The 13428-nt window shown below is 44.4% G+C and overlaps 1 protein-coding gene across 6 annotated transcripts in view; it reads right to left on the bottom strand.

Moving 5' to 3' along the window:
* Positions 1 to 11077, bottom strand: part of SVEP1 (sushi, von Willebrand factor type A, EGF and pentraxin domain containing 1) — a 249175-nt gene extending 238098 nt beyond the window's left edge. For 3 of the 6 annotated variants that reach the window (XR_008316279.1, XM_053296612.1, XM_053296614.1), the window contains exon 1: positions 10079 to 11069. Coding sequence is in view for 4 of the 6 variants with exons in the window: in XM_053296612.1 (XP_053152587.1) it covers positions 10079 to 10642 (564 nt within the window). In the remaining 2 variants the exon portion in view is untranslated. Of the gene's footprint in view, positions 1 to 7658; positions 7748 to 10078 lie in introns of those variants that run through there. The other 3 variants (XM_053296616.1, XM_053296613.1, XM_053296615.1) reach the window with 3 other exon arrangements.
* Positions 11078 to 13428: the final 2351 nt, after the last annotated feature.

Here is a 13428-nt window from a genome sequence, read left to right as displayed (position 1 = left end):
ATTCCAATATTAACCACCCAATCAGCTCCCAGAAACAATGGGGGTTTAAAATTTGATGGACAGGGAGTTAACCACATTAAAACAACTTTGAAAACACATAAAGCAATTTTAATGTGGTGTTGTCTAGCAAGAGTCAAGCCCCAAAATCGGAAATTATTTCTGACCCCTCAAATTAAAATGGAAATGTCCCTAAAAACCATAATTCATTTTTAAAAAGGATGTTATTTCAGACTTGCCTTCATACCCAGTATGCAGCTTGTAGGCAGGGACTGAAAATATTGTCTTGCACTAACCACAAAAGAAGCCCAAACCACTCACAGGATAAAGTCTGTTGGTACACATCATTCTCCAGTTATATGTACTATTTTATTTATATCCTGATTTCCAAATATTGCATGAAGGGGCTAACTTCAACTTCTAAACATAAAGTACCCAAAATCTTGAAAATCCAATAACCAATAATATACATCATATCAATTCTTCTCAGGACCAAGATGGTAGGAAGAACCAAATCCAGGTGAAACTCAAGCGCAATGAAGCTGCTGCTATTTCCAGCCTAGCTACTTCTTTTATTGTCTTGGCAGCTCTGCCAGTCCATTTTATCTGGTCTGAGATGGTGGGAGGGGCCTGGCCTTGCTGAGACAAGGGCCTGCTAATGGTGGTACAGGCCTAGGCCTGCATCTCTTTGGTTCCCTCAGCAAGGAAGCATGTCCATTTCCTTAGGCTCAAGATGATAGAAGGGGCTTAGCCCAGTGGAGACACAGGCCTGTTAGTGGTGGTCTGCACTGTCCTCAGCTGAGCAGGCGCAGCTAGTCTGTTTGAGGGGGGACAGCAGGGGAAAGGAAAGAAATGCAATGCAATGGTGGCCAGTTCAGACAATACCATTCAAATTGTATGGAACCCATTGTGTGAGAAGCAGGAGTGTCATGCCTCATCCCCATCTATCCATTGTGCCACCTCCACATGATCACATGGGCTGGAACATCTGAACTACCCCCAATTTCACAGTTCAGACTATGCCATTAAGGGCCGCTTTGAATGTTCCAGTTGGGGCAGAGGCACCATTGAGTTTCAGGGTTCAAAGAACCCAGGCCGCCAATGAAAAGAGAAACACATTGTTCATGACAATGTGCAAAGGGGACATGGCCCGATCGCCAGAGGGCCCGCTCCAGTCCTCCAGATCTCATTTCCAGGCGGTGTTTGCTGCCTGAATGCATGTATTTCCCTTCCTCTCCCTTGCTGGCAGGAGAGAAAGGGGAATATACGCTGACAGCCAGCAAATACTGGCTGGAAATGAGATCACGAGAGCTCGCGCGGGGCTCTCCAGACCCCAGGCACAACCACGAGCGCGTGACATCACATGTGGGGCATCACTTGTGGGGCTGCCGGCAGGGCAGGACATGAGCCCACCATTTGGCTGATTCCGCCAGTGGTTCCAACTAGGGATGTGCATCCAATTGCTTTGGTGCACATCCAAGGGTGGCGAGGGATTCTCTTAAGAAGAGGTGGGCAGGTCCTAAGAGGAGGCGGGCATCCCCCAGCATCCCTCACGTGGCGTCAGCAAGTGAAGGATGCCGGGGGACGCATCCCATCGCCAGGGTGCGGCGTTTAAAGGGGCAAGCAGCACAAGCTGCTGCTTGCAGGAGGTATTTCCGTGTAAATAGCGCCGTGGCATGGCGGCAGGGGCTTGGAGGACGGGCAGGTAGGGCCTGCCCACCTCCTCTTAAGGGAACCCCTCACCCCGCACCGGAATGTTTCAGCTCCAAGGAGCCGAAGCATTTTGAAGCCTCTCCAAAGAGGCACCGAAACACTTCGGACTCATCCCTAGTTCCAACCCATATGATCATGTGGGGGCAGGAACAGGGTGTTGGGTGGGTAGAGATGGAGCAGTACACTCTTGCTTCTCCTCACACTGTGGGCCACCACATAGGTGCTATTCTCTGAACAAGTCGAGTGCTTAGGCAGAAGAAAGCATTCCCAATGAAGGGATGGAAGCTCTCTTCCTAGCACTTCTGCATTCCATACAATTTTTAACCTAGATTTGCTGGGCATCCCCTTCCTTGAAAAGAAAAACTATACAAAATGCAGGATCCAGTTTATTTTCAGATATTGTACTTTCAAGAATAACAAAAAGGAATAGTTAAAGATGTGTGATCAGACTCTGTTCTTATACATTTATTATTATTTATTATTATTAATTCGATTTTTATACCGCCCTTCCAAAAATGGCTCAGGGCAGTTTACAAAGAGAAATAAAACAAATAAGATGGCTCCCTGTCCCCAAAGGGCTCACATTCTAAAAAGAAACATAGGACACACACCAGCAACAGTCACTGGAAGTACTGTGCTGGGGGTGGATAGGGCCAGTTACTCTCCCCCTGCTAAATAAAGAGAATCACCATGGTAAAGGTGCCTCTTTGCCCAGTTAGCAGGGGTTTACATGGTATGATATAACAAACCCACACTTCCTGTGTGTCATCTGTGCTATGGAATGTCCATACCTAACACTAGTGTAAATAGTATCCCATATTCATTTAATCCATATTTATTAAAATATTTATATCCTGCTTTTCCAAAACATATGCCCAAGCTGTTTAAGAATAAAATAATCATAATGTAAATCACTTATTGCACTCTTCCACCCTCTCATGCTCTCTCTTTGTATCGCTTATAAACCTCACAGGGCAAATTCTCTGGGTTTGCTTCTCCCAGTACTCAAAGGCAGCCACTTTCCACAGAACAACATGAGCAACATGGCTTTGCAACATTTCTTTACACAGCACCATCAGTGTACATTGAGCTTTATGGGCTTTCATAAGCAAAACTCACAGATCCCTGGCCTCAAGGAGCTACAACCTACATTTTCACAAGGTTAAACCCAAAGCCTTCATTAAAAGCTTGACTTTTGTGGATGCATCAGAAGAACAAGAAAGCAGCAGTGCTGCATAAATGTTCAAAGAGGCAGTTTAGCCAAAGGAGAGAGTAAGAGTGAAACTGTGGACTTGTTTAAGAAAGAAGAACACCATTGGACAGCTGAAGACAGGAGTGAAGATCACAAGATTAACAGGATAGGAGATAAGGGCAGAAAGATTTTGAAGGTAAGGACAAAGAATTTGTGCAGGATGTGGGAGAGAACAGGAAACAATCACAGGGTTTGAAGAGGGCCATTCCATATTCTGACCACTGGGAGAAGTGAATTATTTTGGCAGTGGAGTTCTAGATAAAGGTAAAAAGGCTGAGGTCAGAAAAGGAAAGGTCAGAGAGAAGTCATGATGGGTGATGATCAGAGCATGAGCCAGTGTTTTGTCAGAGGAAACTATGATGAAAAGCCCAGTTTTTCCATTACTGATCAGGAAGAAGTGACAATAACTGATCATGAGAGGGAGACCTTGTTTAATCAAAAAGCTGGTGAATCATGATGATAACAGAAGGAAGGGTTGAGATGAGAGGAAAGATGGGCAGCAGTCTTGTATACACTTCATACAAAAGCCAGTTAGAACATTTATAACATAAAAAGCGTAAAATAAATAGATTTTTAAAGCCCATGTTGATAACCCACCATATATTTGTAAGTCTCAGGCCTAGAGTGGCCTGAGCCATTTTTGGAAGGGTGGTATATAAATCAAATCAATCAATAAATAATAAAAATAATAGAGACTGACATGGAATATAAACTCTTCTGCTGAGACTGGACAGCATCTTACACATCATTATCAAGGATATGTTAGAAATATGAAAATATGTTTGCAGCAAAGGAGTATCTCAAGGAGAATAAAAGCACATGGATAGGTAGAAATGCATGTTCACAATTAATCCAAAACTGTTGGTTCAACCCAAAAAAATAACAAAGGACCCATGTTGGAGTGGCCCTGGCAAATAGAGACTTTATTGGATATATTTCTATTCTGGCAATATTGGATGAAATATGTTTGCAGTTGACTGTCTCTCGTGTAACAACACATCAGAAGAAAAATATGGACACTAACATAATATTGATTATTCTGTGTTCTAAAACTGGCAGAAAACACATTCCACAACAGGAAGATTTAGGCTGAATAATCTCAAATCTTTAAAAGTGAAACACAATGTTAAATTCTGAAGCAAGTTTTAAAATCCTCCCCAAAGTGCTTCTAAAACGTTCCTTTAACTCCCTTAGAATTAATTAACCAAACAATTAGCTCCCTTAACATCTTGTAATTGATTAACCTGTCTGTGCAAAGTCTGCTTTTTCAGTAAATGTTTCTCTCAACCTCGCCAGGAAAAAAACCTCAACTATTTTTCTTTCTCACATTGCTTAGTAAGAAAACTCATTGCATTCTTCCCTTCAGCTCAGCTAGCAGCAGAAATATGACTGCCTTTGTTTTTACTGCCATAGAGAGTAATTTCATTCCCAAGGGAGAAAAATAAATAAATATAACTTAACATTTCTTCTTGATCTTTAGTGAGAGATTTCTTAAGAGACTAGTGCTAAGTACTGTCCAAATGAAAATAATATTTCAGAGCAAAGGTAGATAACAGCAGGGGCAAGCCAAGATCCCCTGAGATGCCTGAGGTGGGTGATACATGCTGCTGCCATCTCGCTAGCTGCCATCCTCCTCAACCACTGCCACCTGGCTTGGTGGCAGCACGTGAAAAGGCATTCCACTCTTCTCCTTGGCAGAGAAAGGATGGAGAAAAGAGAGGATGCGGCAGAAGAGGAATCATGGAGGAGAGGACAGGAGAGCGGTAGGCTAGAGAGCCAGCTCTAGCCCTCTGCTCTCGTCTCCTTTTCTCCACACCCCCTCTTCTGTTCCATCCTCCTCCTCTAAATACCGTGTGTGGAGGAGGAGGAGGAGGAGGAGGTGAGGAGGAGGAGAGAGAATGTTTTGCCACCAAGGACGGTGACAGCAGTGAAGGAGAGGAGAGTGGCAGGCAACCTTCCTTCCTGAGCAGCCAACCTTCCTTCCTGATAATCCACCACCTGAAATGACCACCTCAATTCACCTCATTATGAGGCTGGCTCTGGATTATAACTCATGGAAGACTGCAACTATATCATAAATGACAGTCCTGGTTCAGCCATGAAACTCACTGGGTGACTCTGGGCCAGTCACTTCTCTCTCGGCCTAACCTACCTCACAGGGTTGTTGAGAGGATAAACATAACCATGTGCAGTGCTCTGGGCTCCTTGGAGGAAGAGTGGGATATAAATGTGTTAAATAAATAAATAAATAAATAAATAAATAAAATATCCTTTCCACTGCCTTACAAATACTGAATTAGGTTGTTCTCCCGCCTGTGCTGCTTGTCCCTCCTTCTTGTCCCATTACCACTCAGAATAGGCCAACAGTGTTGCTTGGTGAAATACTGCCATGTCAGTCACTTGTGAGCTCTGTTGCCCTCCCAGTGAAAGCAAAGTGCTGCATTATGTTGACTGTATAAGTAGGGTTCATTCTCTCCATCCCACTTTCACTGCCTTAAAAGTCTAGGTACAGAGAGAGAGAGACCACACATGCAGCCTCCATGGTACTGCTATGTGTTTCCCCAGCTGAGAGTGTAGTGTAGTGGGTTAGAACTAGCCCAGAAAGACTGGGCCAAATGCCCACTCACTGCCCATTAATACCTAATAAATAAGATTTTTTTTTTTTTAATTATAGTTCAAAGTCTCAGCTTTGGAAGCTGCAAGACATACATAAAGGGTGTGGCATTTGAGAATTGTGTTCCTAAGTACATTCCCCTTAATGATTTGGATCCTGGATACTCAAGGGATTACTTTTTTCCATGTGAGCATGCCTGAACCTTAAGATCATCCAGGGGGGCTCTTCTCTGGATCCTGCCTTCACCTGATCCATGTTTGGCAGTGAGCCGAGATGGGGCCTTCACCATCACTGCTTTTCATCATCAGATGAAAATTCTTCTTTTTTGTCAGTCTTTTGGCAACTGCTGACTGGCAATATACTGATTATCTTAGTGGATTATTAATTTTAAATGTATCTGCTGATGATGCCATTTTTCTTATATAATTGTTTTCCCTCCTTTTTTAAAGTTGCCTTTTAAACCACTCTGAATGCTTCTAGTAGGAAAGTAGTATAAAAATGTAATATAAATATGAAGACTCTAAGCTTTAAGCTCTGCAACTAGCAAATAAGGTCTCCCTGGCCTTCACCTAGCTCTCTGTTGCATTTGTCCAAACAGATTAAAGCTGCAATCCTAAACTCGCTTACTAGGGAGTAAGTCCCACTGAACACAGTGGGACAATTTGATAAAACATGTATAGCATTACATGGCATGGGTGTCATCTACAATGCTCACACCACTACTTCCAGAACAGACTCATTTATGGTAGTAGGCTTCTCCAGAAAAAGGACACAACAGTCAACACCTGTTATGCACTTTTATTAAGTTCTCAAGTATATTTCTGTGAGCCTTTTGTTAGAGAACTTTTGGGTCCTTTTTGTAATGAAATAATCATTCTGAAATGTGGAAAAGGAAATGAAGATTTGTGCATTTTAAAGATAGTAAAGAAGACATTTCACAAAGAAGTAACGACATTTTGGAAACATTTGCCAAGAAACAGAGGTATAAGACAATAGGGCTTAAAAACAGAGCACAGTCACATAATAGCTCACAGGAAGGGGGGGAAGGTGGTTGTTAAACTGAAGTGCAAGTTCCTACATTCATTCTAATAGTGGCATTTTAACATAATAGAAGTCTTTTAGAGTCTCTAGTAGAGTAATATAATATGATTAGGATCTCCAAGTTGTAATTTGTCTGCCAAGAAGATACACAATGTAGAGAGTCTTAGCAAAATGCCTATTTATATTAAACGTTAAAGAATGAATTACATCTGACTAAATGACTATACAGTATATACAGTAGTTCATTTCAAGTAATAGGATAACTATTTCCATCACCCTCACCTTAGTGGAGTGACATATTGCATTGGAGCAATTGTACAATACTATCAAATCACGCTTAAAATATTTTTAAAGCCAAAGATTTGTTTCCTGATTTTACAGAAGCAACTCCCACTGCCAAAGAGATTAGCTGCTTTGAACTTCCATAGTAGCTTCTTTCTTCAGCGGTACAAAATAGAAGCAAAGACCTAGCTGCCCAAGTGCTTCTCTTCCAAGCACGCACATTCCTTCTCTGGATCCTGGCTTTTCTTTGGTTTATTTATTTGGAATTCTAAAAAAACATGCAGTTTTCTGCACCAGCATCAAGACTTCTCCCCATGCAGCTCCTCAAGTCCTGCCCCAAAAACATCTCCTTGAAGTCTTTGGCATCAATGTGATGTGAAAGACTACTGCCAACAGAGAAAACAGGTCCCCATAAGTACATATACTGTAGATTTGAACCAAGGGGCTCTTTGGATTCCAACCATTGTGTGGGTCTCGATTTGAAAGGGACCTACTTCTCTGCAATGAATTTAGGATCAAAGTGTGAGTTTAGTTTTTGGAGGGGAGATTTACAACCAGGGGCGTAGCTAAGGGAGAGGGGGCCCGTGTTCATCCCTCTCTCTGGCAGACTTTAAGTGAGGGAGATAATGAAGAAAATAGGGAGAGATGGATCTGGAGGGCCCTCAGGAGCTGGGGGCCCGTGTTCTTTGAACCCTTTCGCTCAATTATAGCTACCCCCCTGTTTACAACTCAAACTCCTTTTCATATGCATAAGCTCACCTGACTTCAGTGAATGCTTTGGAGCAGCTGACAGAAAAGTATACAGGTCAATAAAGATCTCATTACACCTATCTGAAAATTGTGAATTCTCTTCTGAATTTTTCCTAGTGTAAGATGGAAAGCAAAAGAAAGTCATTTTTAAAAATGAAGTATGTTCTAGCTAAAGTTGATTTCACATTTGAATTACATTCTTGTGAAATGCTAAAACACATTTAAGCATCAGTCTAAAACATGTTCCAAGAATAGTCACAGACTAAGGAAGTGTCAGTGCAGCATGTTGTGTTCCAGACTGAGGTTGCACAGGTGCAAGTGGCAGGGGAGAGAATAATCTCTCCTTCCTTCTGTAGCAGCCTGTGCCACCCAAAAACATGTTCCTGAGCCTCTGGGACATATTTTCAGGTGGCACAAGCAGCTGCAGAATGAAGGTGAGAGCATTCCCTGCACAGTGTGCTGGGGGTGGGGGGGTGGTGGCAGACCATTTATGTTCTTTTCACATCATCTCTTTAACCCTCTTCCTCACATATTTTCTCAGTTGGACCACCACCACCAATCAAGCTACTATTAGCAGAGAAGGTTAAAGGAAAAAAAAGGCACCTGTCTCGCCTCCCACTCTCTGTGGCTCATAGAAGTTTTGGGATTGGTGGCAATTTTCATGGGGATATGTTGCGGGGGGGAGGGTTAGCCACCCAACACAACACTGTGGTTCCAATCCTAATAGCTCCCCTCCCAAAACTCTTTTTAGACAAAGAAAATGATACCAGAAGATTAGATTATGGGTCTTTCACATCACGTCTCGTTGGGGTCAAACCACACAATTGCAAGCAGCTGTACATGGTAGCGTGAGGACTCGTTTTCCATGGCAAAATGTTCTGGGGAGGAAGCTTTTTGGAGCAGGGAAGGGGATTAACTCTTCTTTTGATAGCAGCTTTCTTCAGACTGAAATCTGTTCCAAACATGTTTTTCCCATGGGGTACATGACTTGTTTTTTTCAAGGCAAACATGAATCCAAAAGGAACACTGCATGATGTAAAAGCATCTGGGAAGAGTTTCAGAGAAAAAGCTGGCAGGGGGAGTGTTAAGCACCCTCTTTCTTTCTTCCTTGCCTCATTTCCACTATAAATCATATCTATTATCTTCCTTGGGGCGCTTTGCACTGGATAAGGACTGCTGGGCTATCATGACCCCCAGCTGCAATGTAACCTGCAGTTTGGCACATATGCTTTCACCAAGTGAAGAGTAATAGAATAGAGGAATCAAATAACTTACATGCATATGTGAACCAGGCCTTGATGACCAGCAGCTGAACATGTGGATTTACTCCATGTTATAGTGATCATGCATGTCTGACTCAACCTTTAGGCATCCTTGATCAGGCACCCTTGATCATGAGGATGATCAGAAAAAAGAGTAGTTCTTTTAGCATGCCCAAAGTGTGGTACTTATGGACACTGCTACTGCAAGGTGGCAAACGTGAGGCAACCAGGTTTAAATCAAATGTGCACTGAACCCAATGTGCCTAGTTTGGCCCTGATGTAAAAAGTATATAAAAGATCTGCCTATGGTATTCTGTCTCTGACAGCCCATTCTCACACGTAACTAAGTCATCCTGTGACACTGTTATGGTCAATAGTGACATATATGTGGGGACCATCATCCTGGTGTGTCAAATGATGTCAAACGGTGTGTCAAATGGTGTGAATGGCCTCAATAGTGGCACAAAAGAAGAATTTATCCCTCACTCACTCTTTCAATGGATATTTCAGGGTCAGTTAGAAAATGTATGTTATTATTATTTAAAATATTTCTATACTGCTTTTCAACAAAGGTTTCCAAGTAGTTTACATTTTTTTAAAAAGATGGTTCCCTGTCCCAAAGGGGATCACAGTCCAGAAAGAAACACAAGGTAACCACCAGCAACAACCACTGGAAGGCATGCTCCTGCTACTACGAATATTTATATACTGCTTTTCATCAACCAAAAAGTTCTCAAAGCGGTTTACATAGAAAAATAAATAACAAACCAGATATACTGGTTTGTGAGTCCCTGTCAAAGGACTCACGGTCTAAAAGAAACATATAGTAGACACCAGCAACAGCCACTGGCGAGATGCTGTGCTGGGGTTGGCTAGGGCCAGTTGCTCTCTCCTTGCTAAATATCAGAGAATCACCACTAAAAAGCTGCCTCTCGTTCAGTCAGCAGGGGTTATGCCAGGCTGAAGAGCGATCAACCTGCTATGCTAAGCTGAACAGGGATCGTTGCTCTCCACCTCCTTAAAGAGAAGAGAGCCACAGCCACCGCTTTTAAAAGGTGCCCCCCTTTGGGCCAGTTAGCAGGGCCAGGGGTCCCGAATCAGAGAGTGCCACCGCTACTGAGGCGGAGGAGTGACAGGAGGAGAGGAGAGGCGCGCGGCGTCACTCACCGCAGCCTGCTGGAAGGCGCCCTTGGTGTAGGTGCCGCCCCCTCGGTAGCCGATGGCCGGGATCTCGCGGCTGAGCAGGGCGCACTTGTGCTGAGGGTGGTGCTGCGCCCGGGCGGCCGGCGGCGAGATGTAGTCCACGCGCGGCACCACGTTGTTCTTGGAGGAGAAGGTGACGATGGCGACGCGCGTGGCCGTGGGCACCACCGGGAAGTCGGAGAGCAGCTTCTTGACGAAGCGCAGCTCGCTGAGGAAGTTCGCCTGGCCCACGCTCGACGACTCGTCCACCAAGAAGACCAGCTCCAGGCGGCCGCTCTTGGCCCGCAGCTGCCTCACCTGCCGCTTGAAAGCCCGCCCCAGCTTCTCCACTTTGCGCTCCGTCGTGGCCGCTGGCGGGGCCAGAAGCGGCTGCAGCGCCGCCCCAGAGGACGTCGTCGTCGAGGAAGACAGCGCCGCCCGCGAACTCAAGTTGAAGGGCCGGGAGAGGGCGAGGGGCTGCAAAGGCGTCCAGCCCCACACCAGAGACACGCTGCTGCCCCACAAGTACACCCCCAGGAGGGGCCACATGCTTCTGGGCGCCCGACGGCCAGCAGGCGCCGCCTCGACCGAGCTGCCTCTCCTCAGCTGCGCCAACAGGGCGCGCGTCCCCTGCTTTTGCCCCGCACTACGCGAGCCAGGCGCTCAGGAGCAGCGGAGGTCTCCTTTGGCGCGCACGTGGAGCGGCTCTCTCGGCGCACTTGTGTGTCTCTCGCCTCAAGTTTGAAGACCCGCTGCTAGAAATAAAAATTCTTCTCTCACCCTCCTCCTCAAGCCCTACCCTGAAGTGTTGGGAAGGGAAGGGGGGATAGTCGAGATATGAATGTCTCTCCTCCTCCTCCTCTCTCTCTCTCTCTCCCTATGCTGAAGTTGTTGCTGACTTTAGATTCCTTGTCACCAGAGCCCCTCCGGTGTCTGCCAGGCTGTCAACATTCCCAACGCAAACACATCGGCACCGAGGCTTAAGCTCTGATTGATCCCATATGTCTGGCAGGCAGCACCGGACGAAGAAAGGGAGGGGACGAAAGGGGGAGGGGGTGGGAGGTTTCTTCTCTTGCTTCTCCCCCCCCCCCTTTTTTAAACGAGAGAGAAAGAGGATGGATGGATACAGATACCAGGAGTGCCACAGTAATTGGAAACACTTTGTACAGCAATCAAGCGCAGCAGGAAACCCAGCAAGGGGTGACTGGCTGTGCGGATGGGTGGGAAGAGTTCCACCTTCTACTTTTATAAACCCTGTTTTGCGATGTCCCTTCATTTAAGGGAAGATAACATCACAGCTCTAGAGTTTCCTTAAGTGGTCGACCAAACAAGTTGTAAGCACTATCATCACACACTGCTGAAGATAATGGATTTTCTTTACTTTTAACCTTTTTTTAAGATACATTTTTAGCCAAACTCCACGTTCTCTTTCTTTCTTTCTTTCTTTCTTTCTTTCTTTCTTTCTTTCCTTAGTGCAATGCCTTCTTGCCAGCACTTAGTCCCACCATGAAGTAATAACCAAGAAGAGAATGTCTCCCAAGTATGTGCAGAACGCATTCCTCTCACCCATGAGTAGCCCTGTCTCACGCGGTTGCACATTCTGACAATAAAGCACACGGCGTCCTGTTCTAGTAATACTATGGAGGTACTTCCAGACAACACTATAAAGGGTTTTGTTTTGCGTTGCAAGCAGAATTGTGCCACTGCTTCCACCCAGCATGTTTTTGTATGCATTTTTATTTTAGCGCTATCCAGAATGGCTATAGCCTGTGTAAAAACATTGAAGAGTTATGCTACAAACAGAAAACATATGTAGTCTTTTGCTGTTTTGTTTTGCTGTCTTTTTTTAACATCATAAAAACTCCTTATAAAGAAAGAGTGAACAGAGCATGGCAATCCCAGACTAAACACCCCGTCTGGAATTGTCCTTTATTCAGAGACTTTGGAGCAGTGTTTGTAGTACTAAATGAGAATTTGGGGAAGCAATACTTCCACATAGGGATACCTTCTAGCACTGCCCTTGAAACCACCACCAGGATCCTTGTCCCACCCCCACCCCCCATCACCATTAGCCATTTGAATTAGCAGTGATAAGTATGGGGGCTGCCACTCTCCATATATGGATGTCAGGGATTGATCACTGATTCAAGGATTGCTTGCAAAAACCCTCTATCTGGAAGCAACTTAAGGAGGTGCCCTGATGAAGGGAGGCTGTACAGGGCCTGTGATGCTTCTGTTCCTACAAGGGAGGTGGGTGTTAAAGGAAAGTCTTTGTCTAGGTCTCAGCTTTTATCAAAGTTTGTCAATGAGCTGTCAATGACCTGTTGCTGGCTCTTCAGCCCTTGCTGAATGCAAAACATGCCCTCCTAATAAATAAATAAATGTCAGTATCCAAAGGCAGGGATAAGTATGAACATGACACTTACTTGGAGAAATCATATCTATTTTGGCTTTTTGTATCTGTTTTAGCTTTTTGTCATCTTTTGAAGGCACATTTTCTTCCTGCCTGCCTTTTACCATGATTTGCTGGAACAGATTTTTACCTCTCTTTAGCTGTTTTTAGTTTTTTATCCAGCATTTTTACCCCACCCCCATTTATGGTATTTTATTGTTTGACCGTATTTTTATTTTGTTTTTTTAAGCCCTCTTGGGACATATGTGAAACTTGGGATATACATTTTAAAATAATAGATATCTGGTTTTTTTTCAGCCTAATTTTACCTGCATTTACTCAGAAGTAAGTCAAATTGATTGCAAGGGGGCTGACTGCAAGGTAGGTATTCTTAATACATGGAGCCTTTCTTGAAACTGAGTAATATCCACTGATCTGGGGCACAATTTACCAGGAAGTTCTGTGCAAGTCTCATTAAAATGAATGGGAATTCTACTAGAGCATAGCAGTATAGGCAGTATATATTGATAATTATTTAGTGTGACTAATGGGAGTGACTTCCCATCTCATCCCTTCTAGGGTACTAACACTGATCTGTTGTCAGTAGCTTGGTTAATATATACTTTATGTATACAGCAGAGGGGAAGGAGCCTCCTGGAGGGAGGAAAGTCTGCTCTTTCAGGTTCCCTAGCTCCTCATTGCAGCTTCCTTTAGTCTCAAGCGGGTAATGGAGTGATGGAACTGACTCGGGTAGACCAGATCATAAGCAGCCTCTGGTCTAGACAATTTTACTCCTAAGAGAAGCATTACACTTAAGAAGCATTACACTCCCCCCCCCCCGCCCCCTGTTATGGTTATATGAGCACATATATGGATATCCATAATGAAAACTTTAATATTGCCAGAAGTATGTGGGAAGAAAATGAGGGTGTGTGCTCGCACT

This window comes from Hemicordylus capensis, chromosome 2 (genome assembly GCF_027244095.1).
Source record: "Hemicordylus capensis ecotype Gifberg chromosome 2, rHemCap1.1.pri, whole genome shotgun sequence".
Taxonomy (NCBI): domain Eukaryota; kingdom Metazoa; phylum Chordata; class Lepidosauria; order Squamata; family Cordylidae; genus Hemicordylus; species Hemicordylus capensis.
Note: the sequence above shows the minus strand (reverse complement) of the source record. Positions and strands in the feature narration are given on the sequence as shown.